Here is a 26548-nt window from a genome sequence, read left to right as displayed (position 1 = left end):
TGGAGTCCGTGGCAGATTAGCTGTTTGGATTTAGAATTAGTTTGTGCATGGAAGACAGAGGGTAGTGGTTGAAGGGACTTATCAAACTGGAGGTCTGTAGTTAGTGGTGTTCCACAGGGGTCTGTACTGGGACCTCTGCTGTTTGTGATGTATATAAATGACCTGGATGAAAACGTAGATGGATGGGTTAGTAAGTTTCCAGATGATACTGAGGTTGGTGTAGTTGTCCACAGTGGCTAAGACTGGCAAAGAATACAGCACAATATAGATCAGTTGCAGATATGGACAGAGAAATGGCAGATGGAGCTTAACTCAGATAAATGTGAGGAGTTCCACCTTGGTAGGGCAAATGCAAGGAGACAGTACACTGTTAAAGACAAGACCCTTAACGGTGTTGCTGAGCAGAGAGATCTTGGGGTCCAAGTTCATAGATCCTTGAAAGTGACCACACAAGTCGATAGGGCGGTTAACAAGGCTTATGGAATGCTTGCTTTTAATAATCAAGGCATTGGGTTCAAAAGTAAAGAGGTTATGTTGCAATTTTATAGAACTGTGGTTAGGCCACATCTGGAGTATTGCATACAGTTCTGGTCACCCCACCAGAGGAAGGACATTAAGGTTTTGGAGAGGGTGCAGAAGAGGGCATGTGCTATCACAAGAGGCTGGATAAACTTGAGTTGTTTTCTCTGGAGCGGTGGAGGCTGAGGGGAGATCAGATAGAGGTTTATATGATTATAAGAAACATAGACAGAGTAGACAGAGAGTAGCTTTATCCCAGGGTGGAGACTTCTAATACGAGAGGGCAGGCATCGAAGGTAAGAGGGGGTAGGTTCAAGGGGGATGTCAGGGGTAAGTTCTTTACTTAGAGAGTGGTGGATAGCTGGAATGGTAGAGGAAGATGCATCAGAGACTTTTAAGAGATGTTCAGATAAGCAAACAAATGTGAGGAAGCTAGAAGAATATGGACATTGTGTAGGTAGAAGGGATTCATTTTCTGGGGTTTTTGATTTACTTTTCAGCTGGTTCAGCACAACGTTGTGGGCTGCAGGACCTGTCCCTATTTTGTACTGTTCTATGTTCTAAGCTGTGGCACAGACTGAGCTATAGATGCAATGTGAAGGCAGGGTGGGAAGATGATGGAGCATCCATTGCAGGGGTTAAAAAGAGGTACTTCTGAATGCTTTAAATATTTTATAGTAGTTGGTCTAACCTTGAGATATTTATTTATGACTCACCACTAGGCACTGAACAAAGTTCAAACTTTCTCAATGCTCTTCCCCAGTGGAAACTTGCAGCTGAATGCAGGCCTAATTCTTCACAGTGGCATTGTGATTGTCTGACATTATGTAATCACACAGGATGGGTGGACAGCAAACTCACTCCACATGAGAGCCGAAATGTTCTTGGCACAGTGCTACAACATTTCTTTATTAGAGCTTGCTATGTAGATATACTTTGTCACTACATCTAGGTTCTTAGTATGGACTGTAAGCAGCTGACACCTTTACTGTGTTCCCTATGACACTTTAATATTTACAGTTTGCCAAAATGAATACTGTTTATTGTTATTTATTTGCTTATTTAGCTCATTCTTAATTTTGCTAATTCATAGCCCCCAACATTATGAGATCTTCTTTAGTGCAGTCATGTTTTATATGGCATCTAAAGCTGTTTGGAAATCCAAATTCACTACATTGACTTGTTCTTTATCTACCTTGATAGTTGCACATTCAAAGTACTATAAAAATATAGCAAACACAACTTCCCTTTAATTAAAGAACAATCTTGAGTATGCCTAATTTTATCTTGATGTTCTATGTAATCCATAATAGTTGTTTCCATAATCTCTTAATGCTAGATATTTGGTTAAATATATAACAATAAATTAGCAGAGTCTTGAAGAAGGGTCGCGGCTCAAATCGCTGACTGTTTACCCTTTTCCATGGATGCTGCCTGACCTGCTGAGTTCCTCCAGTATTTTGTGTGTGTTGTATTGGGTTAACTAGCTTGTACTTCTCTCTTTTAATGTTCCCTCTTTCCTTGTGTAGTTGTATTTTGTCCTAATGGATCTTCAATCATCCCTCTGCATCCACAGAAGCTGCCTGACCCTCTGGGTTCACCCAGCAGTTTGTTTTACTTCAAGCTCCAGCGGCTACAGTCATTTGAATTTCCATTTCCTGTTTTCCTGTCTATGGATGCTTTCCAGTATCAAGAAAATTTCAAAAGGTCACAAGCAATGCATTCACCTTCTCAGGGAATTGTTAGTCTTTGGTCCTTTCAATTTATGTGGGGCTTCACTTGTTTATCATGTTTAAATTAGGCTGCTGATTGAATTACTGCAGGTGGTGCAGAGGACTGATAGTTATTTAATAAGTGACAAGAAACTTTCTTATTCCAAAGTTATTTCTTTAAACTTATTTCAAGTGAATTTCTTTAAACTTGATCTTGAGGGATTATAGTAATCTTCGTGTATGTTAAACTGCAGTAGCCTCCCTTTCTATCCTTTCATTCTATGAGCTGAGACCTTTGTATTCACAGATCTCTGGAACCATCTCCTAACGATCGATGAGACATGACCTTTGGAGACTGACCAGATTACCCTTCCCTGACAGCAGTACACTTTTTTGCTAGGGCAATGACTTTTAAAATTATACCCTTATAGTTTGTGTCACCTGTAATGGCAGCATTCCTTTGACAGTGTTCCTGTCCCTACCTGAGCGAAGAGATACATAGAACCATAGAACATTACAGCACAGAAACAGGCCCTTCGGCCCTTCTTGGCTGTGCCAAACCATTTTTCTGCCTAGTCCCACTGACTGGCTCCTGGACCATATCCCTCCATACACCTCTCATCCATGTACCTGTCTAAGTTTTTCTTAAATGTTAAAAGTGAGCCCGCATTCACCACTTCATCTGGCAGCTCATTCCACACTTCCACCACTCTCTGTGTGAAGAAGCCCCCCCCCCTTAATGTTCCATTAAACTTTTCCCCCTTCACCCTTAACCTATGTCCTCTGGTTTTTTTTCTCCCCTAACCTCAGTGGAAAAAGCCTGCTTGCATTCACTCTATCTATACCCATCATCATTTTATATACCTCTATCAAATCTCCCCTCATTCTTCTACGCTCCAGGGAATAAAGTCCTAACCTATTCAACCTTTCTCTGTAACTCAGTTTCTCAAGTCCCGGCAACATCCTCATAAACCTTCTCTGCACTCTTTCAACCTTATTAATATCCTTCCTGTAATTCAGTGACCAAAACTGCACACAATACTCCAAATTCGGCCTCACCAATGCCTTATACAACTTCACCATAACATTCCAACTCTTATATTCAATACTTTGATTTATAAAGGGTAATGTACCAAAAGCTCTCTTTACTACCCTATCTACCTGTGATACCACTTTTAGGGAATTTTGTCTCTGTATTCCTAGATCCCTCTGTTCTACTGCACTCTTCAGTGCCCTACCATTTACCTTGTATGTTCTACCTTGGTTTTTCCTTCCAAAGTGCAATACCTCACACTTGTCTGTATTAAACTCCATCTGCCATTTTTCAGCCCATTTTTCCAGCTGGTCCAAATCCCTCTGCAAGCTTTGAAAATCTTCCTCACTGTCCACTACACCTCCAATCTTTGTATCATCAGCAAATTTGCTGACCCAATTTACCACATTATCATCCAGATCATTGATATAGATGACAAATAACAATGGACCCAGCACTGATCCCTGTGGCACACCACTAGTCACAGGCCTCCACTCAGAGAAGCAATCCTCCACTACCACTCTTTGGCTTCCCCCATTGAGCCAATGTCTAATCCAATTTACTACCTCACCATGTATACCTAGCGACTGAATCTTCCTAACTAACCTTCCATACGGGACCTTGTCAAAGGTCCCGTATGGAAGGTTAGTTAGGAAGATTCATGTAGTCCATGTAGACAACATCCACTGCCTTCCTTTCATCCACTTTCCTTGTAACCTTCTCGAAAAACTCTAATAGATTTGTTAAACATGACAACCATGCACAAAGCCATGTTGACTTCCTAATAAGTCCCTGTCTATCTAAATACTTGTAGATCCTATTTCTTAGTACTCCTTCCAATAATTTACCTACTATTGACGTCAAACTCACCAGCCTATAATTTCCTGGATTACTTTTAGAGCCTTTTTTAAACAACGGAACAACATGAGCTATCCTCCAATCCTCTGGCACCTCACCCGTAGATACCGACATTATAGATATATCTGCCAGGGCCCCTGCAATTTCAACACTAGTCTCCTTCAAGGTCCGAGGGAATACCCTGTCAGGTCCTGGGGATTTATCTACTCTGATTTGCCTCAAGATAGCAAGCACCTCCTCCTCTTCAATCTGTATAGGTTCCATGACCTCACTACTTGTTTGCCTTATTTCCATTGACTCCATGCCAGTTTCCTTAGTAAATACAGATGCAAAAAACCCATTTAAGATCTCCCCCCATTTCTTTTTGTTCCATACACAGCCGACCACTCTGATCTTCAAGAGGACCAATTTTATCCCTTACTATGCCTTTGCTCTTAATATACCTGTAGAAGCTCTTTGGATTATCCTTCACCCTGACTGCCAAAGCTACCTCATGTCTTCTTTGAGCCCTCCTGATTTCTTTCTTAAGTATTTTTTTGCACTTTTTATACTCCTCAGGTACCTTATTTGCTCCCTGTTTCCTATATATGTAGTATAGTCTAACATCCTCCCACTTTTCAGCTTGTTGTCTGCTTTTTATCCAATTCTAATATGAAACAAAGCCTCAATATACATAACATTGCAGGTGGGAGAATACAATATCGCTGTCTTACGACAGAGTTACAAGTGGAAGAAAAACATGACTGCTACTGTCTGCTTCCCTTGCCTGATGAATTGTTGCCTTCATTTTGTTTGTGATGGTCTGAGACATCCTTACTATAATTGATGACACACTCTTCAACACATAAATCTGCCCTTGAGGCGCAGTTGGCATTTGATTGGAGTAATTATGTGTTTGTTTGGCTATTAAAGACAAATCGGCCCTTGAAAAGTTTCAGTTGAAGCAGATTTGTTTTCTTGGTGGAATTGTTTTTAACTAAACAGCTTATGACCATTTAGCATGTCTAAAGGCAAAGGAGATCAAACCAGACACGTTGCACCCTGGCTGTGAATAGCTCTCAAAAGCTATAGTGGGCCAAAAGGAGGAGGGAGATGGACAATGTACTTCTATCTTTTTATAGTTTGTGCGTCTTTGGTTTTCTTGAGGCAATTCACTGTGTGGGTGTGTGAATCTCAAAGTGCCTTTAATGTACAACCACCAAGACCCATTGGTGGAAGTACAGTTTGACACGGTCCTTGCTGCAGATATGGTTACATTTGCCTCATATTTTTTCTCTGACAATACTCTTTTAAGTTCTTTTCTCTGTTTCATCTAATTTATACAGCAATTGTTTTTACCAGCTTTGCCATTTTCCTTTATTAATTCAGTTTCCGCTTTTAACAGGGCCACACTTACATTGTTACACTCTTTATGTCCTTGTGGAAATGTTAACAACCTGATTTAATATTTCTTGCTAGTTTGTTCTTGTATTATATTTTCTCATTCTTTTTAATTTGTTGTTATCCTCTGTTGATTTCAAGTCAACCAATCCTCGGCCTTCTTACTATTTATTTGTAATTGTATAAATCTATCATTTCAAGCTAACTTTCATAAGACAGACGAGCAAAATTAGGCCACTCGGCTCATCGAGCCTGCTCCACCAATTGAGCATGTCTGATTTATTTTCGCTTCAAACCATTCTCTTGCCTTTCCCCATAACCTTTAACACCCTTACTATTCAAGAACATATCAACCTATGTTGATATGACGCACAAACAAATAAACCCAATGAGTTGGCCTCTACAGCTGACTGCAGCAATGAATTCCACAGGCACATCATCTTCTCGCTAAATGAATTTGTCCTAATCTCTGTTTTAAAGGGACATTCTTGATTCGGTCCGCTGCTAGAAACATCCTGGCCGTGTACTTTATCTAGGCCTTTCAATATTCAATAAGTTTTAATGAGATCTCCTTATTCTTCTAAATTCCAGCAAGTACAGACCTAGAGCAATCAAACTCTTCTTATATGTTAACCTTTCCAATCCTGGGATCATTCTCGTAAACCTCCTCTGGACCCTCTCCAATGCCAGCACGTAGTTTCTTAAATAGGGGCCACAAAACTGCTCACAATACTCCAAGTGCCTTATAAGCCTTTGCTTTACGAAGTCCTTGTTTGTATATCCTGGTCCTCTGCAAAGGAATGCTAACATTGCATTTGCCTTCCTCACCACCGACTCAACCTGCAAGTTGACTTTCCGGGAATCCTGCACAAGGACTCCCATGTCCCTTTGCACCCCTGATTTCTGAATTTTGTCCCCGTTTAGAAAATAGTTTACACCTATATTCTTTCTACTGAAGTGCATGACCATACACTTCCCCACACTGTATTCCATCTGACACTTCTTTAACTGTTCTCCACTGTATTGGACGCAAACTTGGCCACAAAGCGAATAATTCTGTCATCCAAGTAACTAACATATAAAATGAAAAGAAGTGAACTTAGGGCTGACTATTTCCCTGTAGCCTTCTATGACCATCATAACATTGCCCTTTATTCCTGACGAAGGGTCTCGGCCTGAAACGTCGACAGTGCTTCTCCCTATAGATGCTGCCTGGCCTGCTGTGTTCCACCAGCATTTTGTGTGTGTTGATTGAATTTCCAGCATCTGCAGATTTCCTCGTGTTTGCCCTTTATTTATGCTGTTTCTAACTCCCATTATAATTTGTAACCTTCTCTGGACCCTCTCCAATGCCAGCACATCCTTTCTTAGATATGGAGTCCAGAACTGCTCACAGTACTCCAAATGATGTCTGACCAATGCATTATAAAGTTTCAGTATTACATCCTTGTTTTTATATTCTAGTTCTCTCGAAATGAATGCTAGCATTGCATTTGCCTTCCTTATCACCAACCCAGCCTGAAGGTTGTCCTTTAGGGAACCCTGCACTACGACACACAAGTTCCTTTGCACCTCCTATTTCTGAATTTGTTGCCCTTTTAGAAGAGTCACTGTCTTTACTCCTTCTACCAAAGTGCATGACCATATAACCATATAACCATATAACAATCACAGCACGGAAACAGGCCATTCCGGCCCTCCTAGTCCGTGCCGAACTCTTAATCTCACCTAGTCCCACCTACCCGCACTCAGCCCATAACCCTCCACTCCTTTCCTATCCATATACCTATCCAATTTTACCTTAAATGACACAACTGAACTGGCCTCTACTACTTCTACAGGAAGCTCATTCCACACAGCTATCACTCTCTGAGTAAAGAAATACCCCCTCGTGTTTCCCTTAAACTTTTGCCCCCTAACTCTCAAATCATGTCCTCTCGTTTGAATCTCCCCTACTCTCAATGGAAACAGCCTATTCACGTCAACTCTATCTATCCCTCTCAACATTTTAAATACCTCGATCAAATCCCCCCTCAACCTTCTACGCTCCAATGAATAGAGACCTAACTTGTTCAACCTTTCTCTGTAACTTAAGTGCTGAAACCCAGGTAACATCCTAGTAAATCGTCTCTGCACTCTCTCTAATTTATTGATATCTTTCCTATAATTCGGTGACCAGAACTGTACACAATATTCCAAATTTGGCCTTACCAATGCCTTGTACAATTTTAACATTACATCCCAACTTCTGTACTCAATGCTCTGATTTATAAAGGCCAGCGTTCCAAAAGCCTTCTTCACCACCCTATCTACATGAGACTCCACCTTCAGGGAACTATGCACTGTTATTCCTAGATCTCTCTGTTCCACTGCATTCCTCAATGCCCTACCATTTACCCTGTATGTTCTATTTGGATTATTCCTGCCAAAATGTAGAACCTCACACTTCTCAGCATTAAACTCCATCTGCCAACGTTCAGCCCATTCTTCTAACCGGCATAAATCTCCCTGCAAGCTTTGAAAACCCACCTCATTATCCACAACACCTCCTACCTTAGTATCATCAGCATACTTACTAATCCAATTTACCACCCCATCATCCAGATCATTTATGTATATTACAAACAACATTGGGCCCAAAACAGATCCCTGAGGCACCCCGCTAGTCACCGTCCTCCATCCCGATAAACAATTATCCACCACTACTCTCTGGCATCTCCCATCTAGCCACTGTTGAATCCATTTTATTACTCCAGCATTAATACCTAACGACTGAACCTTCTTAACTAACCTTCCATGTGGAACTTTGTCAAAGGCCTTGCTGAAGTCCATATAGACTACATCCACTGCCTTACCCTCGTCAACATTCCTCGTAACTACTTCAAAAAATTCAATAAGGTTTGTCAAACATGACCTTCCACGCACAAATCCATGCTGGCTACTCCTAATCAGATCCTGTCTATCCAGATAATTATAAATACTATCTCTAAGAATACTTTCCATTAATTTACCCACCACTGATGTCAAACTGACAGGTCTATAATTGCCAGGCTTACTTCTAGAACCCTTTTTAAACAATGGAACCACATGAGCAATACGCCAATCCTCCGGCACAATCCCTGTTTCTAATGACATCTGAAAGATCTCCGTCAGAGCTCCTGCTATCTCTACACAAACTTCCCTCAAGGTCCTGGGGAATATCCGGTCAGGACCCGGAGATTTATCCACTTTTAAATTTCTTAAAAGCGCCAGTACTTCCACCTCTTTAATTGTCATAGGTTCCATAACTTCCTTACTTGTTTCCCACACCTTACACCATTCAATATCCTTCTCCTTAGTGAATACCGAAGAGAAGAAATCGTTCAAAATCTCTCCCATCTCCCTCGGCTCCACACATAGCTGACCACCCTGATTCTCTAAGGGACCAATTTTATCCCTCACTATCCTCTTGCTTTTAATATAACTGTAGAAGCCTTTCGGATTTACTTCCACCTTATTTGCCAAACCAAACTCGTAACTTCTTTTAGCTTTTCTAATCTCTTTCTTAAGTTTCCTTTTACATTCTTTATATTCCTCGAGCAATTCCTTTACTCCATGCTGCCTATATCTATTGTAGACATCCCTCTTTTTTCGAACCAAGTTTCTAATATCCCTTGAAAACCATGGCGCTTTCAAACCTTTAACCTTTCCTTTCAACCGAACAGGAACATAAAGATTCTGTATCCTCATAATTTCACCCTTAAATGACCTCCATTTCTCTATTACATCCTTCCCATAAAACAACTTGACCCATTCCACTCTCTCTAAATCCCTGCGCATCTCCTCAAAGTTAGCCTTTCTCCAATCAAAAATCTCAACTCTAGGTCCAGTCCTGTCCTTCTCCATAATTATATTGAAGCTAATGCTATTGTGATCACTGGACCCGAAGTGCTCCCCAACACATACATCTGTCAGCTGACCTATCGCATTCCCTAACAGGAGATCCAACACTGCCCCATCTCTAGTCGGTACTTCTATGTATTGTTGCAAAAAGCTATCCTGCACACATTTCACAAACTCTAAACCATCCAGCCCTTTTACAGAATGAGCTTCCCAATCTATGTGTGGAAAATTAAAATCTCCCACAATCACCACCTTGTGTTTACTACAAATATCTGCTATCTCCTTACACATTTGCTCTTCCAACTCACGCTCCCCATTAGGTGGCCTATAATACACTCCTATCAGTGTTACTACACCTTTCCCATTCCTCAATTCCACCCAAATAGCCTCCCTAGAGGAGCTCTGTAATCTATCCTTCCAAAGCACCGCCATAAGATTTTCTCGGACAAGCAATGCAACACTTCCTTACACAATATTCAATCTTACACTTCTTCACCCATTCCCCTAATCTGTCTAAGACCTTCTGCAAGTTCTCTGCTTCCTGAACACTATCTGCCCCTCCACCTAACTTTATATCATCCACAAACTTGAACACAAAGCCACCAATTCTGTCATCCAGTTCATTAAGTTATTACGTAGCATTAATGGTAAGACTCTTGGCAGTGTGGAGAATCAGAGGGATCTTGGGGTCTGAGTCCATAGGATGCTCAAAGCTGCTACGCGGGTTGACTCTGTGGTTAATAAAGCATACAGTGCATTGGCCTTCATCAATCATGGGATTGAGTTTAAGAGCCGAGAGGTAAATGTTCCAGCTATATAGGACCCTGGTCAGACTCCACTTGGAGTACTGTACTCAATTCTGGTCGTCTCACTACAGGAAGGACGTGGAAACCATAGAAAGGGTGCAGAGGAGATTTACAAGGATGTTGCCTGGATTGGATTGGAGTAAACTCATAAGGGCGAGTAAACTCAGCCTTTTCTCCTTGGAGTGACGGAGGATGAGAGGTGACCTGATGGAGGTATATAAGATGATGAGAGGCATTGATCGTGTGGATAGTCAGAGGCTTTTTCCCAGGGCTGAAATGGATAACACGAGAGGACATAATTTTAAGGTGCTTGGAAGTAGGTACAGAGGAGATGTCAGGGGTAAGTTTTTTACGCAGAGGGTGATGAGTGCGTGGAATGGGCTGCCGGTGGCGGTGGTGGAGGTGGATATGATAGGAGACTTCTGGATAGGTATATGGAGCTTAGAAAAATAGAGGGCTATAGGTAAGCCTAGGTAGTTCTAAGGTAGGGACATGTTTGGCACAGCTCTGTGGGCCGAAGGGCCTGTATTGTGCTGTAGGTTTTCTATGTTTCTATGAAAGTTAGTGGAGTCAACACCAACCTCCTGTGAAACACAACTTATCTCTGGCAGTCAATCAGGATACACTTTGTATCAAAAGTTCAGGCAGGTAGGCAAATGGGTGGGGTCGCTCTGCTTGTAAAAATGAAAGCAAATCCTTAGAAAGTGATGACACGCAATTGGAAGATGTAGATTTATTGTGGGTAGAGTTAAGAAACTGCAAAGATAAAAAGACCCTGATGGGAGTTATATACAGGCCCCTGAACAGTAGCCAACATGTGGGTTACAAATTACAATGGGAGTGAAAAACGGCCTGAATAATGGGAATGTTATAATAGTTATATAACATTTCAGTATGCTGGTAGATTGGGAAAATCAGACTGGTGCTTGGTCCCATGGGAAGAAATTTGTAGAATTCCTATGAGTTTTTTTAAAGCAGCTTTTTCTTAAACCCACTAGGGAAAAGTCAATAGTGAATGAGGTGTTGCGTAATGAAGCAGATTTGATTAGAGAGCTTAAGGTAAATGATCCCTTGGGAGACACTAATCATATTGTGATAGAATTCACCCTGCAGTGAGAGGCAGAAGCTGAACTTGGATGTATCAGTACTGAAATAAGTTACAGAAGCATGAGAGAGGACCTGGCCAAAGCTGATTGGAAGTGGACACCAGCAGGGATGATGGCAGAACATCAGTGGCTGGAGTTCCTGTGAGTAATTTGGAAAGCGTAGAAAATTATGTGCAGGACTTTATGCAGGGTTGCTGTTATTGCTGTGACAGCTGGCAGAGTTTGGTGACAACCCTATGGTAACACAATGCTTCCTCACATCTTGCTGAATTAGTTTTCTACTTATGTGCGTGTATGGGGCGAACTGATGCCCCTTGGCCCCTTAGATTCTAGTCCACTCCCTTTCTTGTTCCTCCAGCAACAATGACATTGCAAAGGCCAGGCTCACTGAGGCCAGCCACAAATTTCCCTTGGTCAACAGGTCTGCCTGATTTGCTAAATCACTCCCATTTTGCCCCGATTTCCCAAGTATCACAAATGCAGTGTATTAGTGATCAAGGTAAACCTAGTCACCACTACTGACCAACTTGTCATTCTTTGAAAACCTTTGCAGCTGGAGGCCATCGGGCGGCTCCCATTCAATGTGACCAGTTTAGAGTTAGTGCCTCCGAACTCTCACAGGTTAATTCTGTACACTGCCGTAATGTTGTGCTCAATTTTTAATGAAATCCCCAAGATGAAAGCACCCCCAATAGAAGTGGTTTAGTGACTGCAAGTATTAAGAACCTTTTGATGTGTGTAATCATCCGGTGTTCTGTTTTACCTACTGGTTTCAAATGTTTCTTGCTGACTTTAAAAGAATGTGCTTTTTGCCTCTTTATATTTAGGACTTCTAGGGATGGTGGCCCATGTGATGTACACACAAGTGTTCCAGGTGACAGTGAGTCTTGGGCCTGAGGAATGGAGACCACATACCTGGGACTATGGGTGGTCATTCTGGTATGAAGCTTCTTTTCTTTCATATGCTGGTTTCCAAAGCCTCGTGACGACGAGGATTCCAGGATTCCACTGTAACAATTCCAATGATTGTAATTGCCTTTCATAACTCCTTTCCTTTAATCAATACTCATTGGGGACCCAACTAACTGCTGACAGGTTATGCAGTACAGGTATAGAGGATAAGATAAAAGGATGCATAGGAAGCATTGTTCATATTCCAATCTATACTGTCATTCTGTATACAAACATAGTTTAAAGAATTTCATGTTTCAGTGGACTTAACTTAAAGTGGGCCTTTTTTCTATCTGTTTCCTCCTGAAGCCAAATTCGTAGCAGCACTGATTTACACATTCTCATTTACAGCTGGCACCATCCAATCATTCTTATTTCCCCTAATAGCACATTCATTGCTTATCACCATCTCTGAGACACGAGATAGTCGTGCCTGCATATACTCCGTGAAAGCATTATCATATTAGTCAAGGCACATGTGCAGTTCCCTTTGAATGATTAAAGGATCTAAAGTGGCTGAGAAATTGTGATAATAGTCACTGCTAAAATAGAAATGTCTTCCTCTAGTCATTTAATTATAGAACTACACAGATTGAATGGCCCTCTGAAGAACACTAGAATGCAATGGAGATTTATTTTTTCACCTTGCTTATTGTGACCGACAAAATAAACATTTGCAATCAGGGCCAAATTCTGTGGAAGTTTCTGCTTTTAAAAAGGGCGAGAGCTCTGATGCGAACAGCAGGCTGCTCAACTAGAGCCTTGGAGGTTGATCTTATCCCAAACTAACCTGAACCTGCTCTCTGCCTGCCCCATGAGGGAATTTCTGTCATACCTTGCTGAGAATGATGAGCTCTTTTGGGATTGGGAGAGGGGATAGCTGGTATTCCTGAGTGGAATTCTGGGAAGAGAAGGGTTATGGTGAGAGGCACAGAGCTTCACCATGAGTACTGTGAACCTAAAAGAAATCTAAACTAACTATCCCATGAAACATCTGCTAACACTGAGATGGGCTAAACATCTGAAACACTAAGATTACAGCAAGATACAAGTATTCTAACGTCAGGGAGGCTAAAGAAATAGCCTCATTCTAACTATTCCCAAACAGTCTCCAACATGTGGAGAGAGTTAAAATTGGAGCTCTTATAACACTTGCAGACAAGAAATGACTTTGTTCCGTCTAAATCATCCATTTAAAATATTCCTTAAGTCCATTTCTACTAGCCTTAAATTTTCATTTAAAAGATATCTAGTTTATTTCTATAACCAGTAATGTTTCTACTTCTAAGATTCATTCCAGCTTTAAAGTGAATTTTAATTAAAAAAAGTGTTTTCCTTTGTTATGCACCTGAATATTTCAATTTATCTAGAGACTATTGTAGTGATAATTTTAGTGAACTGTCAACTAATTCAGGTCATTGTTCAGCTCATTATATGAATATAATCCCATATAACACGTCGAGTTTCTCCATGCAAAGTTAAACTATACATTTTTCTTCACTGAACTGTATTTGCTGTTACACTGCTCACTGTCCTTTTAAATTGATTGATTTGAATTGATATTTTTGTCTTGCTCTCAAGTTGGTGTTTTCTGCAAATGTTCAATGTTTTGAGCATAATTCCTACTAATTAATCATTTGTAAGCAATAGCTACCCAGTGTTGGTGCAAGAACGTGTGCCAACACTTGCGGGCTGCCCCCAACATGTCCGTAGGTTGTGGTGTTTGTTAACACAGACAACGCATGTCATTGTATGTTTCAATGTACATGTGATAAATAAATGATCAATGTGGTCATCTAATGCCCATATAATACCCGTTGTCCTTATCTGCCAATCCACTCGGTTGTAATGTATTTCCATCTACATTTTCTCATGGGCTTATACCTTTCTGTAACTACCTATACACTGAGGCGACTTTCAGCTTCTATATCATTTCACTGGGAGAAAACAATTCTTCACAAAAATTAAAGAAGAGTCCAGGTCCAATCTCTGACCTGTACCGACTTGGTTGATTTTAAACAGACAGGAAGACAGTGATAATGTTGTGTTGGGGAGAGAACAGTGATATTTCCCATTCCGATATGTATTCCACTTCCCATTCCCATTCCGATATCTCTATCCATGGCCTCCTCCACTGTTGGGATAAGGCCGCAGTCTGTAGATTGGAGGAACAACACCTTATATTCCATGTGGGTAGCTTCCAACCTGATGGCATGAACATCGATTTCTCAAATTTCCAGTAATGCCTCCTCCATTCATCATTTCCTATCCCGTTTTCTCTCTCTCTCACGTTATCTACTTGCCCGCCCATCACCTCCCTCTGGTGCTCCTTCCCCCCACCCTCCCTTTTTTCTTTCTTCCATGGCTTTCTGTCTCTTTCACCAATCAACTTACTTCATCCCTCCTCCAAATTTCACCTATTGCCTGGCGTTTCTCTCTGCCCTCCCCTCATCTTTCAGATCTTCTCCTCATCTTTTTTTTCTCCAGTCCTGCTGAAGGGTCTCAGCCCAAAACGTCGACTGTACTTTTTTTCCATAGATGATGCCTGGCCTGCCAAGTACCTCCAGCATTTTGTGTGTGTTGCTCGGATTTCCAGCATCTGCAGACTTTCTCTTGTTAGTGATAATGTTGTGTCGGGGAGAGAGCAAACCAGTGATGATGTGCTGGGGAAGAACAAACAGTCATAATGTGTTGGAGAGAAAACAAGTTAACATCTCTGTTGGTTTTCCAACAAATTATTTTGCCATACCATCTCTTTGGACATTAAGGGTAGATTACAAAGGGTTTGAGTGTGATACATTCTGTGGTTCAACAGCATTTCTAGGCTTCAAAATACTTCCAGACCAATTATTTTTCCATGTTTTATATGGATAAACAACAAATCGGTTCATTTAAAATGCCTTAAACTGCATACTCCCCTATTACATAACATATAGTCAGAAAATTAACATCAACATTTTTAGATCCCTGAACTGACCATGGCAACTAAGTGAATGTGATATGATTAGAACATATACCAGTACAGCACAGGAACAGGCCATTCAGCCCACAATGGTGTACCAAACCAACTAAAAAGGAAGTCATAAACCCCCAAACACTAATCCTTCCTACCTACATGATGTCCATATCCCTCCATCCTCCTTACATCCAAACAGCTCTTTAAAGCCTCTAATGTTTTACCTCAACCATCATTCCATCATCCACAACTCTCTGAGTAAAGATTTTACCCCTCACATCCCCATCGAACCTACACCCTCTCACCTTCAATTTATGCCCTCTGGTATTAGACATTTCAACCCTGGGAAACAGATACTCTCTGTCCACTCTATCTATGCCTCTCATAATCTTGTAAACCTCCATCAGGTTTCCCCTCAGCCCCCGTGCTCCAGAGAAAACAACCCAGGTTTATCCAGCCTCTCATGATAGCACATGTCCTCTAAATCAGGCATCATCCTAGTAAACCTTTTCTGCACCTTCTCCAAAGCCTCAATGTCCTTCCTACGGTGGGGCAACCAGATGTATGTAATACCCCAGATGTGGCCTAACCAGAGATTTATAAAGTTGACTTTTGAACTCAATGCCTCAGCTAATAAAAGCAAGCTTTCTATAAGTTCTGATCCATTTTATCGACTTGTGTAGCGACTTTCAAGAACTTCAATTCCAAGATCTCTGTGCTCGGCAATACTGTTAAGGATCTTTTCCTTAACAGTGTACTGTCTCCTTGCATTTCCCATACCAAGGTGCAACACCTCACATTTATCTGAGTTAAACTCCATCTGCCATTTCTCTGCCCATATCTGCAACTTCTCTATATTGCACTGTATTCTTTGCCAGTCTTCTACATTGTGGACATCTCCACCAATCTTGGTATCATCTGGAAACTTACTAACCCATCCCTCTACATTTTCATCCATGTCATTTATATACATCACAAACAGCAGAGGTCCCAGCATAGGTCCTTGCGGAACACCAGTAATTACAGACCTCCACCTCAAGTAAGGCCCTTCAACCACTACCCTCTGTCTTCTATGCCCGGGCCAGTTCTGCATCCAAACAGCTCACTTGCGGTGGACCGATGCATCTTAATCTTCTGGACTAGCCTCCCATGAGGGACTTTGTCAAACGCTGTACTGAAATCCATCTATGCAACATCCATTGCCCTACCTTCGTCAATCTCCCTCATAACATTCTCAAAAAACTCAGTCAAGCTGGTAAGACAAGACCTGCCTCATTAGACTACAGGTCTCCTAATTTCATATATCCTATCCCTAAGAATTTTTTCCAGCAATTTCCCTACAACTGACGTGAGACTCACTGGTTCATAGTTCCCATGATTTTCCCTTGCTCCCATCTTAAATAGAAATACAACATTAGCCACTCTCTGGCCAGTCCTCCGGGCCCTTGCCTGTGGCTAGAGAGAACACAACGATACTGGTCAACGGCCCAGCAATCTCGTCTGTTACCTCCTTCAATAAACTTGGGGGAAATCCCATCAGGTCCTGGGGACTTAACCACCTTAATACTCAATAGGAGGCTCAGCACTTCCTCCTCCTTGATCTCTAAATACCTTAACATAGTTATCCAATCAGAACTGATCTCCTGGACCTCCGTTTCCTTTTCCTTGTCAAATACTGAAGCCAAGTGCTCATTAAGTGCCTCACTCACATTCTCCCAAATGTTTCCCCCTTTATCATTGAGTGGTGCTGCCCTCTCCCGAGTTATCCGCTTGCTCTTGATGTATGTATGGAATGCCCTGGGATTCACCTTACTCCTACTTGCCGAGGGCTTTTCATGGTGCCCTGTCTTGCCTAATTTCCTTCTTTAATCTTTCCAGCTTCTTTATATTTCTCATGTGCTCCATTTGACCCTGACTTCCCAAGCTTTATATACTTTTTTCTTCTTGACTAATTTCATGACCTCTCTGGATATCGATCCATCCCTGTCCTTCCTTCTCACAGGAACCTATCTTTCCTGTACTCTGTGCAATTGATCTTTAAACACCCTCCACATGTCTGATGTGGATTTACCTGAAAAAAAGGTGTTCCCAATTAACTCTTCTTAGTTCCTGCCCAATTCCCTTGTAATTTGCCCTACTCCAATTTAAAACTCCCCCACAAGGACCGTACCTATCCTTATCTATAGCTATCTTGAAAGTGAGGAGTTGTGGTCACTGTTCCCTCACTGCTTATCCACTGAAAGGTCAGACACCTGGCTAGACTCATTACCAAAGAGCAGGTCCAGAACAGCCCCTCCTCCCATTGGCCATCCGCATATCGATTTAGAAACATTCCTGGATACGCTTAACAAATTCTGCCCCAACTAACCCCCTTCACTAAGGTATATTAGGGAAGTTGAACCCCCCCCCATGACAATAACCCTATTATTTTTACACATTTCCTTAATCTGATTACATATCTGTTCCCGAATGTCCCGGTGGGTATTGAAGGGTCTGGATTACAATCTCATCAGTGTGTTTGCACCTTTCCTATTCCAGAGTTCTACCCAAATGGACTCAGTGTCTGACCCCTCCATTATGTCTCCCCTGAGTGCAGCTGTGATATTGTCCCTGATCAGTCGCACAACTCTCCTTCACCCTGCCCTTCTGCATCCTTCTTTGTCTTTTCTAAAACTTCATAAACCTGACACATTAATCACCCATTCCTGCCCCTCTCTCAACCAAGTTTCAGTAATCGCCACAACTTCATAGTTGTTGTGGCCATTGAGGCAATAGCTTTTCAATAAAGGCTGCATTGAAAACTAACCCATAGATAATATAACAAAAACAGAATTTAATCTCGGTTTCTGCTTCTGGTTTTTATTCACAACACCTGAAGCCTGGGCTGGGATTGTACACTGCCAAAGGACACTGTTGCTTTTCGTTCCTTAACATAGGTGACAGGCTAATTCAAATATTGCCTGGAACATTTTGGCAAACTTTGGAGTAATTGGTTTGTACAGTACTTTATTCAACTTCTCGTTATCTCATCCAGTGGGAAGCAGACTTCTCAAAATTTGTTTAAAAGAATTCTTTGAGTCTTTTTTTACTTATTATTTCAAGTTTGGACATCTCAGTTTGGACAATTTTAGCCAGAATTCCAGTTTTCCGAAATATCTTTGATTTATTTTGTGAGTGGGAATTAGCAGCAATAACATACTTGCTGCAGCACAGAAGGGGGCCATTCAGTCCATTGAGATTATGCTCAATCCCAACAGAGTAATCCCACTAGTACCATTCTCCTTCCTACCATTCCCTGTAATCTTCCGCCAACTGTAGTTCATTAATGGGATTTCAGTACCTTTAACCATCAGAAACTGAGGGACTGAAATTGTTCAGCTAACTGTGTTCCACACAACCAGGTTCAAAAAAACAACAACTACTTACCTTCAACTGTCCAGTTCTTGCATCTACTTGCTCATCCCTAATCACTGCAACTCTATCGTCACTCTGACAACTTTGCACTATGATGGAATTTGTGGATTTTGGTGCTAATTTCTCATATAATTTTGTATAATTTACATTTAATTCATGTTTTGCTTGTGACTGTTCTATCTCCAATGTGCTATGATGTTGCTGCAAGAAAGTTTTTCATTTCACCTGTACCTACATGTATGTAACAGTAAACTCAGATTTGACTTTGACTTTGAATTACTGATAAACTTTAATATTATAAACCAATATTGTACAGTAACTGAAATATATACTCTTTGAAACTTATCGGGGTGCCACGGTAGCATAGGGGTTAGCTCGAGGCTGTTACGGCTCGGGGCTTCGGAGTCTGGAGCTCAGTTCCAGTGTCCTCTATAAGAAGTTTGTGAGTATGTGGGTCTCCTTCGGGTGCTCAGGAATCCTCCATAGTCCAATGATGTACCAGTTAGGAAGTTAATTGGTCATTGTAAATTATCCAGTGCTAAATCGGCGAATTGCTGTGCAGTGCAGCTCATAGGGCAGAAAGGTCTATTCCACACCGAATCTGTGGAAAAATAAATAAATAAAATTTCTTGTTAATACATTACTTGCAGTGTTCTAACCTCCAGACTCTGCTGTACTCTCTCTATACTCATGATTTGGCAAAGCACAGCTCAAATGTGTTCTATAAATTTGCTGATGATACAACCACTGTTGGCAGAACCACAAGTGGTGACGAGAGGGCGTACAGGAGCAAGATATATCAGCTGGCTGAGTGGTGTTGCAGCAACAACCTTGCACTCAATGTCAGTCAGACCAAAGATCTGAATTTCAGAAAGGGTAAGATGAAGGGAACACACTTGAGTCCATAAAGAGGGGCCAGAAGTGGAGAGAGTGAGCAGTTTCAAGTTCCTGGTTGTCAAGATCTCTGAGGAACTTACTGGACCCAATATACCAATGCAGCTACAAAGAAGATACTGTAGCGGCTATACAGTATTTCATTAGGAGTTTGAGGAGATTTGGTATGTCACCTAAAACACTCCCAAATTTCTAGATTTCTAACCGAGCGAATTCTATGTGGCTGCATCACCGTCTAGTATGGGAGGGGCTACTGTACAGGATCGAAGGAAGCTGCAGAGAGTTGTAAACTTAGTCAGCTCCATCATGGGCACTAGCCTCCATAGTATCCAGGAAGTAGGCACACAATGATTGAGGAACAGCTTCTTCCCCTCTGCCATCCAATTTCTGAATGGGCATTGAACCAATGAACACGTACAAACAACGTGTTGATTTGACCACAGCATCTGCAGTGTACTTTGTGTTTATTGAACCAATGAACACGTACAAACAACGTGTTGATTTGACCACAGCATCTGCAGTGTACTTTGTGTTTATTGAACCAATCATCACTACCTCATTACATTTTTATTTCTATTTTTTGCACTATTAGTTTTTTCTCTATTATTATGTATGGCATTGTACTGCTGGCATAGAGTTAGCAGATTTCACGACATATGCTGGTGACATTGAACGTGATTCTGATTCAGATTCTGAGTAATTTGTACCTCTTCTCTGTGCCTGGAGCTTTGAATCTCCTGAACAACCATCAGAACTTGTTCCTTTGTCAGATATATTGTCTCAAAACACTTTCACACCGTGGCCCAGCCCCAACCACACATAGGTGGGCCCAGAAATTAGATCTTTCTGTTCTCATTTGCTGACAAGAAAGATAAGAGCAGGCAGTGATGGGTGGCAGAGCCATAAGGCCACAGGACTCTCCATACTCATGGGTATTTGTTTAAGCCCATCAAGGTAAAGGACTGGGAATAATTGACATATCTTCCACATACACTCAAAGGAAAAAAATCCATCTCAAGTATGAATGTCAGGGTATTTTTAAAACTTCTTCATCCATGTCTGTATTGTTCAATTGTATGGAAGAGCAATGACACCATATAGATGAGATAGCTCAAGCCTTGATCATAGCTACATAGTCTTTGGATGACAATATGTTGAGCTCCAGAACTAGAATGACAAATGTCATGAAACCATCGTATCATACGCACCAACCATCAAACACCAATTTACACAAATTTCATTGTATTCTTTCTACTTTCCCATTAACTTCCACCCAGATTCTGCTCCTCACCCACTAACTGTGGCCAAGTAACCTAGCAACCTGAACATCTCTAGGGTGTTGGAGAAAACCCACGTGGTTGCAGGGTGAAAGAGCAGACAACACTAGAGCTCGGGACATTGGAGCTCTGAGGCATCGGGTTCCACTGTGCTGCCAAAATTGTTCCACGCTTCCTTTCTTTTACTCCTTGCACTAAGCAGGCCATGCATTACTATTCAAACAGAGGGATGATCATAAAAGGGAATGTCGAAGTGAAACCCCACTCAAAGAGTTATTAACTGCAGCAATCGCTCCCAGACTGTGCTCACAAAATGCCTCCTGGCAGAACAGGACGAGCTGTTTTGGACGTGGGCAGGGATGTCAGTGTTCTTTGTTCTCCCCAATTCCAGTAAGAATAACATTACCAGATTCCTCTCAGTCAGAGGTTTCCAACCTGGGGTCCACAGACCCCTTGCTTAATGGTATTGGTCCATGCAACTAAAAAAGGTGAGAACCCCTGCCCTAAGACGAAGGAGAGCAGACTGGTGAAAAGCATACCATATTTGTGAACCCCTTAGTGCAATCGTTCACCCGATGTCATCTGCCATCTTCACGAGTTAACAGGAGGGGGTTCCAATCAGAAAATGCAATGATGTCTTAAGACCCTTCCAGCATATATTTGGAGTGTGATTCTTCTATGTCTGAACTCCAATTAACATCTTCATTCCAAATTCTTTACAATCAATCAATATTAGATTTAAAATGAATAATTGAGGTACCTTCTATTTTTGCGTGAGAGCTTTACAAACATTGTATGAAGGTATACTACCTCACTTCTCTCTAGCATGGTCTGGCTAATGTTTCAATTGTGTGCCCTTTGCACGGCCTCAACTGAGGTTAAAACGTTTGCCTATCAGTCCTATAATCCCTTTTCAAAATCTGAAACCTCTTAATCAAATTGCACCACCTTATACACTACAAAGAAAAAAACTTAGTTTATACAGTCACTCCTCAGTTTAATACATTAAAGTGTTGGCAAACCTGTAATGAATTTTGTTGCATATCTTCAATGTTAGCCGTTGTTGGTGTATACTGTACTCTAATATAGCATAACTAGAGATGTGTTTAACTATAGCAAAACTTCCTTACATTTATGAGCCTTTTAATTATGAAAGATTAATGTTCTATTAGCCTTTTTTATTTTCTGCTTTGTACCCTTTCAAGGTCACCTGTCATGTCTCCTTTGTATACCTCTGGATAGTAGGCAATTTATACCATCTATGATGAATTGGCTTCATGTGTTACGACTACTCACCAACTGTTTCAAAATTGACTATGATACTCCCACATGAAATCATTGTTTACCACTTGCTCTACAGAAAGTTTTCTCTCTGTGGTGGCTTTGTAGGGCTGCGTTGCCAAGACATCTGCTGCAATGTTTAAATTGATGCTTCCTGCTTAAAGGTGTAGTTGCACAGGTGTTGTGTTAAGACCAATTCTGCATCTTCAATAGGACCATCATGGGATTTGCAGACTTCAGAATCAATGGCAAAAGCCTGTGGTCAGGATCTAACATTGTCAGTCTTCACAGCAGGAATTGGGGGAAACCTGTCACTGCAAATACAGTTGCTAATATCTCCTTCTTGACTTGAGATTTTCTTTATTTTTGGTCAGCGTGCAGGATTTATGATGAAAGTAATCTCGACTCTACCCTCACCAGAAGTACTGAAGTTATCAGTCAGCTCTATGGCCCCTTCTAAGGACACTGGGGATGGCAAGAAGTGCTAGTCTTGCTGATGGCCCTTATGTCCTGAAAACAGTTGACTCACTGAATGGGGCTGCATGGTGGCTTAGCAGTTAGTGTAACACTATTCCAACACCAGCAACACGGGTTCAATTCCACTGTCGCCTGTAAGGAGTTTGTACGTTTTCCCTGTGGCGATGTGGGTTGCCTCCAGGTGCTCTGTTTTCCTCCCAAATTCCACATAAATATGGGTTATTAGGTTAATTGGTCACATGGGTGTAATTGAGCAACACAGGCTCATTGGTCCTGAGTGGCCTGTTAATACACTGCAAACAAGAGAAAATCTGCAGATTTATAATGGATATAGTGAAATTTAAGAGACTACTAGACAGGTATATGGAGGAATTTAAGGTGGGGGGTTATATGGTAGGCAGGGTTTAAGGGTCGGCACAACATTGTGGGCCGAAGGGCCTGTACTGTGCTGTATTGTTCTATGTTCTGTTTCGGCCTGAAATGTCGACTGTATTTTTTTCCATTGATGCTGCCTAGCCTGCTGAGTTCCTCCAGCCATTTTGTGTGTGTTGCTGTTAATATGCTGCATCTCTAAATAATTTTAAAAATATAGGAGTACTTCACCCAGGTATGATATGTAGTTTACTGAAGTGACCAGAGTTTTGCACAGGAAGGCCATTGATCAAAATTTGGATGATGAATTTGATTATCATGCTCTTTGAGTTGTGTACCCGGCTTTATGAGAGGCCTCTAGAAGTACAGGATCCTTCTAAGCAGCAGCTGGACTGGGGTCTTAAAGCCTGGCACAAGATAAAGGTGCTGCGGCTACTTATAGATAGCTTGAAAAGAAATGCTAGACGAGCCTAGTTTTGTCACACATCAAGCAAGAACAGATAATTGCTGTATGCGAGGCTCGAGTGAACGAGGTGGCAGTAGTCCAGCAGGGTCCCAGTGAAAGGCAACAAATACAGCAGCATTTGTATAATATTGAGATGGAGGAGCTTTGTGAGCAATGCACTTTGAATATGCTGTAGGCAGTGATAATAAAAATAACAGCAATTTTAATTTTAAAGTAAAGATCCATAATAAAGGTATTAATAATGAATGCTAACATATCCATAGATTGTTCCTTTGTGTTAATCAAGAATTGAGTTAAGTGCTATTGATGCAAAACACTTGAAAATCCAGACCATAAAAATCTGACTGGTGCTGCTACGAGAGCTTTAGGAGAAGCAGAACGTGGGCAGAAGGCAAGCTTGCTATTACAGTGGCTAATTACATTAACATACTGACTTTGATAGGAAATACTCTAATTGGCTGAAAGAATTGAGAATCAAAAAAAGACACATTTAGAGTAAATACCTCAAATCCAGACTCGAGCAAGTTGCTACCAACATGAACAAGATTCACATATGGGCATTAAAGATTAGAGATTAACTTTAGTTGTCACGTGTCCAGTGAACATTGAAATGGGTCGCTTGTGTCAATGACCAATACAGTATGAAAATGTGCTCAGGGCAGCCTGCAAGTTTTGCCATGCCTCCATTGGCCACGAGAGCATGCCTATAACATACTGAGCCTAACCCGTATGCCTTTGGAAGGCAGGGGAAAGCAGAGTACGTAGAGGAAACCCACACTGTCTTGATGAGAATGTACCAAACCCTTACAGGCGGCAGTCAGGATTGAACCCTAACTGCTCTGCTGCTTGATGCCCTGACATAAGAGACATAAAATTCTTACGTTTATCAAACCAGACAGCTGACTATCCATTATAAAACCTAAAGTTGGCATTGAAAAAGCAGGTATAAAAGGTATAACAACTTGAGTGGTACAGGGTGCAGATGAGAGTGACACAATGGGTGATATCCCAAGGCAGTGGGAACAAGCCTAGCTCGGCAGAACTCAGTACATTATGAGAAATCACCACTGCCCATATCCAGAGTCATTGATGTAGATTTGACAGGGGTGAGAAACTTTTACAAAGCTAAACCTCTCATACTTACAGCCCACTTAATTTAGGTGATGAGAGCAGCACTTCTTGACAATTGAAGGCCACAAGGGTTGCAATTGTATACCAATGAAGTCTTGAATAAAATTGGCACCAAAAATATTCTCAGAATAAGTTGCTGTGACAGAATCAGCAATCCTTGTGCAGCCAAGATGATTATCTAATTACATCAGCAGCAGAGGCAGAGAACCTTCTAATACTCAAGGAAGTCTTTAGAAAATTGCATCAAGGTAATGGCAAGTTTAATCAAAGCAAATGTGCCTTCATCCAGAAGGAGTTAATTTATTTAAGCCTGTGAGCTGATGAAAGTTGACGATAGTCATTAAAAAGAAACTGAAGCCATATCAAAGACAGGGAATCAAAATGTGTTAGTGAGCTCAGGTCGTTTTTGGATAGCTTATGATCATTAGAAATAGGAACATGAATCAGCTATTTAGTCCTCATTCCAGTTCCATATTCATCAATATTATGACAGATCTTCTACTTTAATGCCATTTTTCTGCATTTTCCCCCTACCTCTTTATGCCCTTAATGTGTGGAAATTAATGAGCTCTGGTTTTGAAGGGATTTGGATTGAGATTTCACAGCTCTCTGAGTTAGAGAATTCTGCATAAGGAAATTCCTCCTCAGCTCAGTTTAAGTGACCTACATACATACTATTCTGAGTTTTTGGCCCTTGTTTTTGAATCTCTTAGCAATGGAAAACACCTTCCCAACTCCCTGTTTATCAAATCCTGTATGAATGTTGTAAATCTCAGAATCAGATTAATTATCACTGACTTACATGGCATGAAATTTGAAGCAACACACACACAAAATGCTGGAGGTCAGGCAGTTTCTATAGAAAACAATAAATATTCGACATTTCAGGCGGAGACCCTTCTTCAGGACTGAGAGAAGGTTTAAACTTCTTCAGGGTAGGCATCCCTCGGAGAGACTTTGCAGTGGAGTAGTAAATCATAAACACGAGGAGATGCTGGAAGTTCTGGAGGAACTCAGTAGGTCAGGCAGAGTCACTGATGACGTGATATTCGTGGTTTTGCAGCAGCAGTACGGGACAATAACGTCAAATTACTGTTAATCACAAAACCAAACAAATGATGCAAAAAAGAGAGAGGAATGACGATGTAGTGTTCATGGGCTTGTGGATCGTTCAGCAGTTTGCTGCATCACTGAGTGTGGGTCCTCTGCACTTCTTCCCTGGCGGTAGTAATGAGACGAGTGCATGTTCCACATGGTGAGGATGCATAGTGCTGGCCGCCACCTTCTTGAAGATGTCCTTGATGGTAGGGAGGGGATCTCATCAAAGGCTATAGAGCTAGTCTATTCAATCTCTCTGAAAACCCACCAAAACTCACCAGTTTGTTTGAGCCTTCACTGAACTCCTTGTATGGCAAGCACACTCTATTTTAGGTAACGGACCAGAACTAGGCACAGTACACACCAACACCCTATATAATTGCATCCTTACAGCTATAATCATATCCTATCATTATTAAGGCCAATATGATCACTTGCTGTACTTGCATGTTGGTTGTCAGGGACTTGCATGCACAAGGACACCGACATTGCTTTGAACATCAACATTACCCAATATTTTTTATTTTAAAATAATTTGCCTTTCTGTTTTGTGCACACATATGGAAATCTTCACATTCCCTCTACAATATATTCTTTCATTCATTCAGATGTGCTTTTCCCCTAGAAGCTTCTTTGCATCCATCTTCCACCCTACTCACATTCCCACTTGGTTTGGTATGGCGAGCTCTAATACTTTGCCATATTCCTACCCAATCTGACCACAGATTTTATCAATTCTTAAACAAAGGTGCACTTTGGCACTGGAGTAAGGATCTGTGAAAATCCTTTGATGTATTTACGAAAAAGCTCAAGAGTGAATTGTTTTTAGGACATTACAACAGCGAATCTGTATTAAAACAGACTTGCAGTGGTTCCAGCTATCCAGTGCTATAGGGAGGGAGTTCCAGCACTCAGAGACAACTACACTGAATGGT

General features: G+C 41.3%; 1 protein-coding gene across 2 annotated transcripts in view; it reads left to right on the top strand.

Annotated features, from left to right (window-relative positions):
- Positions 1-26548, top strand: part of gsg1l (gsg1-like) — a 254720-nt gene that overhangs the window by 189579 nt on the left and 38593 nt on the right. For both annotated transcript variants that reach the window (XM_073060832.1, XM_073060831.1), the window contains one exon: positions 12124-12235. In XM_073060832.1, coding sequence (XP_072916933.1) covers positions 12124-12235 — 112 coding nt within the window. The remainder of the gene's footprint in view (positions 1-12123; positions 12236-26548) is intronic.

Source organism: Hemitrygon akajei, chromosome 11 (assembly GCF_048418815.1).
Source record: "Hemitrygon akajei chromosome 11, sHemAka1.3, whole genome shotgun sequence".
NCBI classification, from domain to species: Eukaryota; Metazoa; Chordata; class Chondrichthyes; order Myliobatiformes; family Dasyatidae; genus Hemitrygon; species Hemitrygon akajei.
This window is presented reverse-complemented; position numbering and strand designations above follow the sequence as displayed.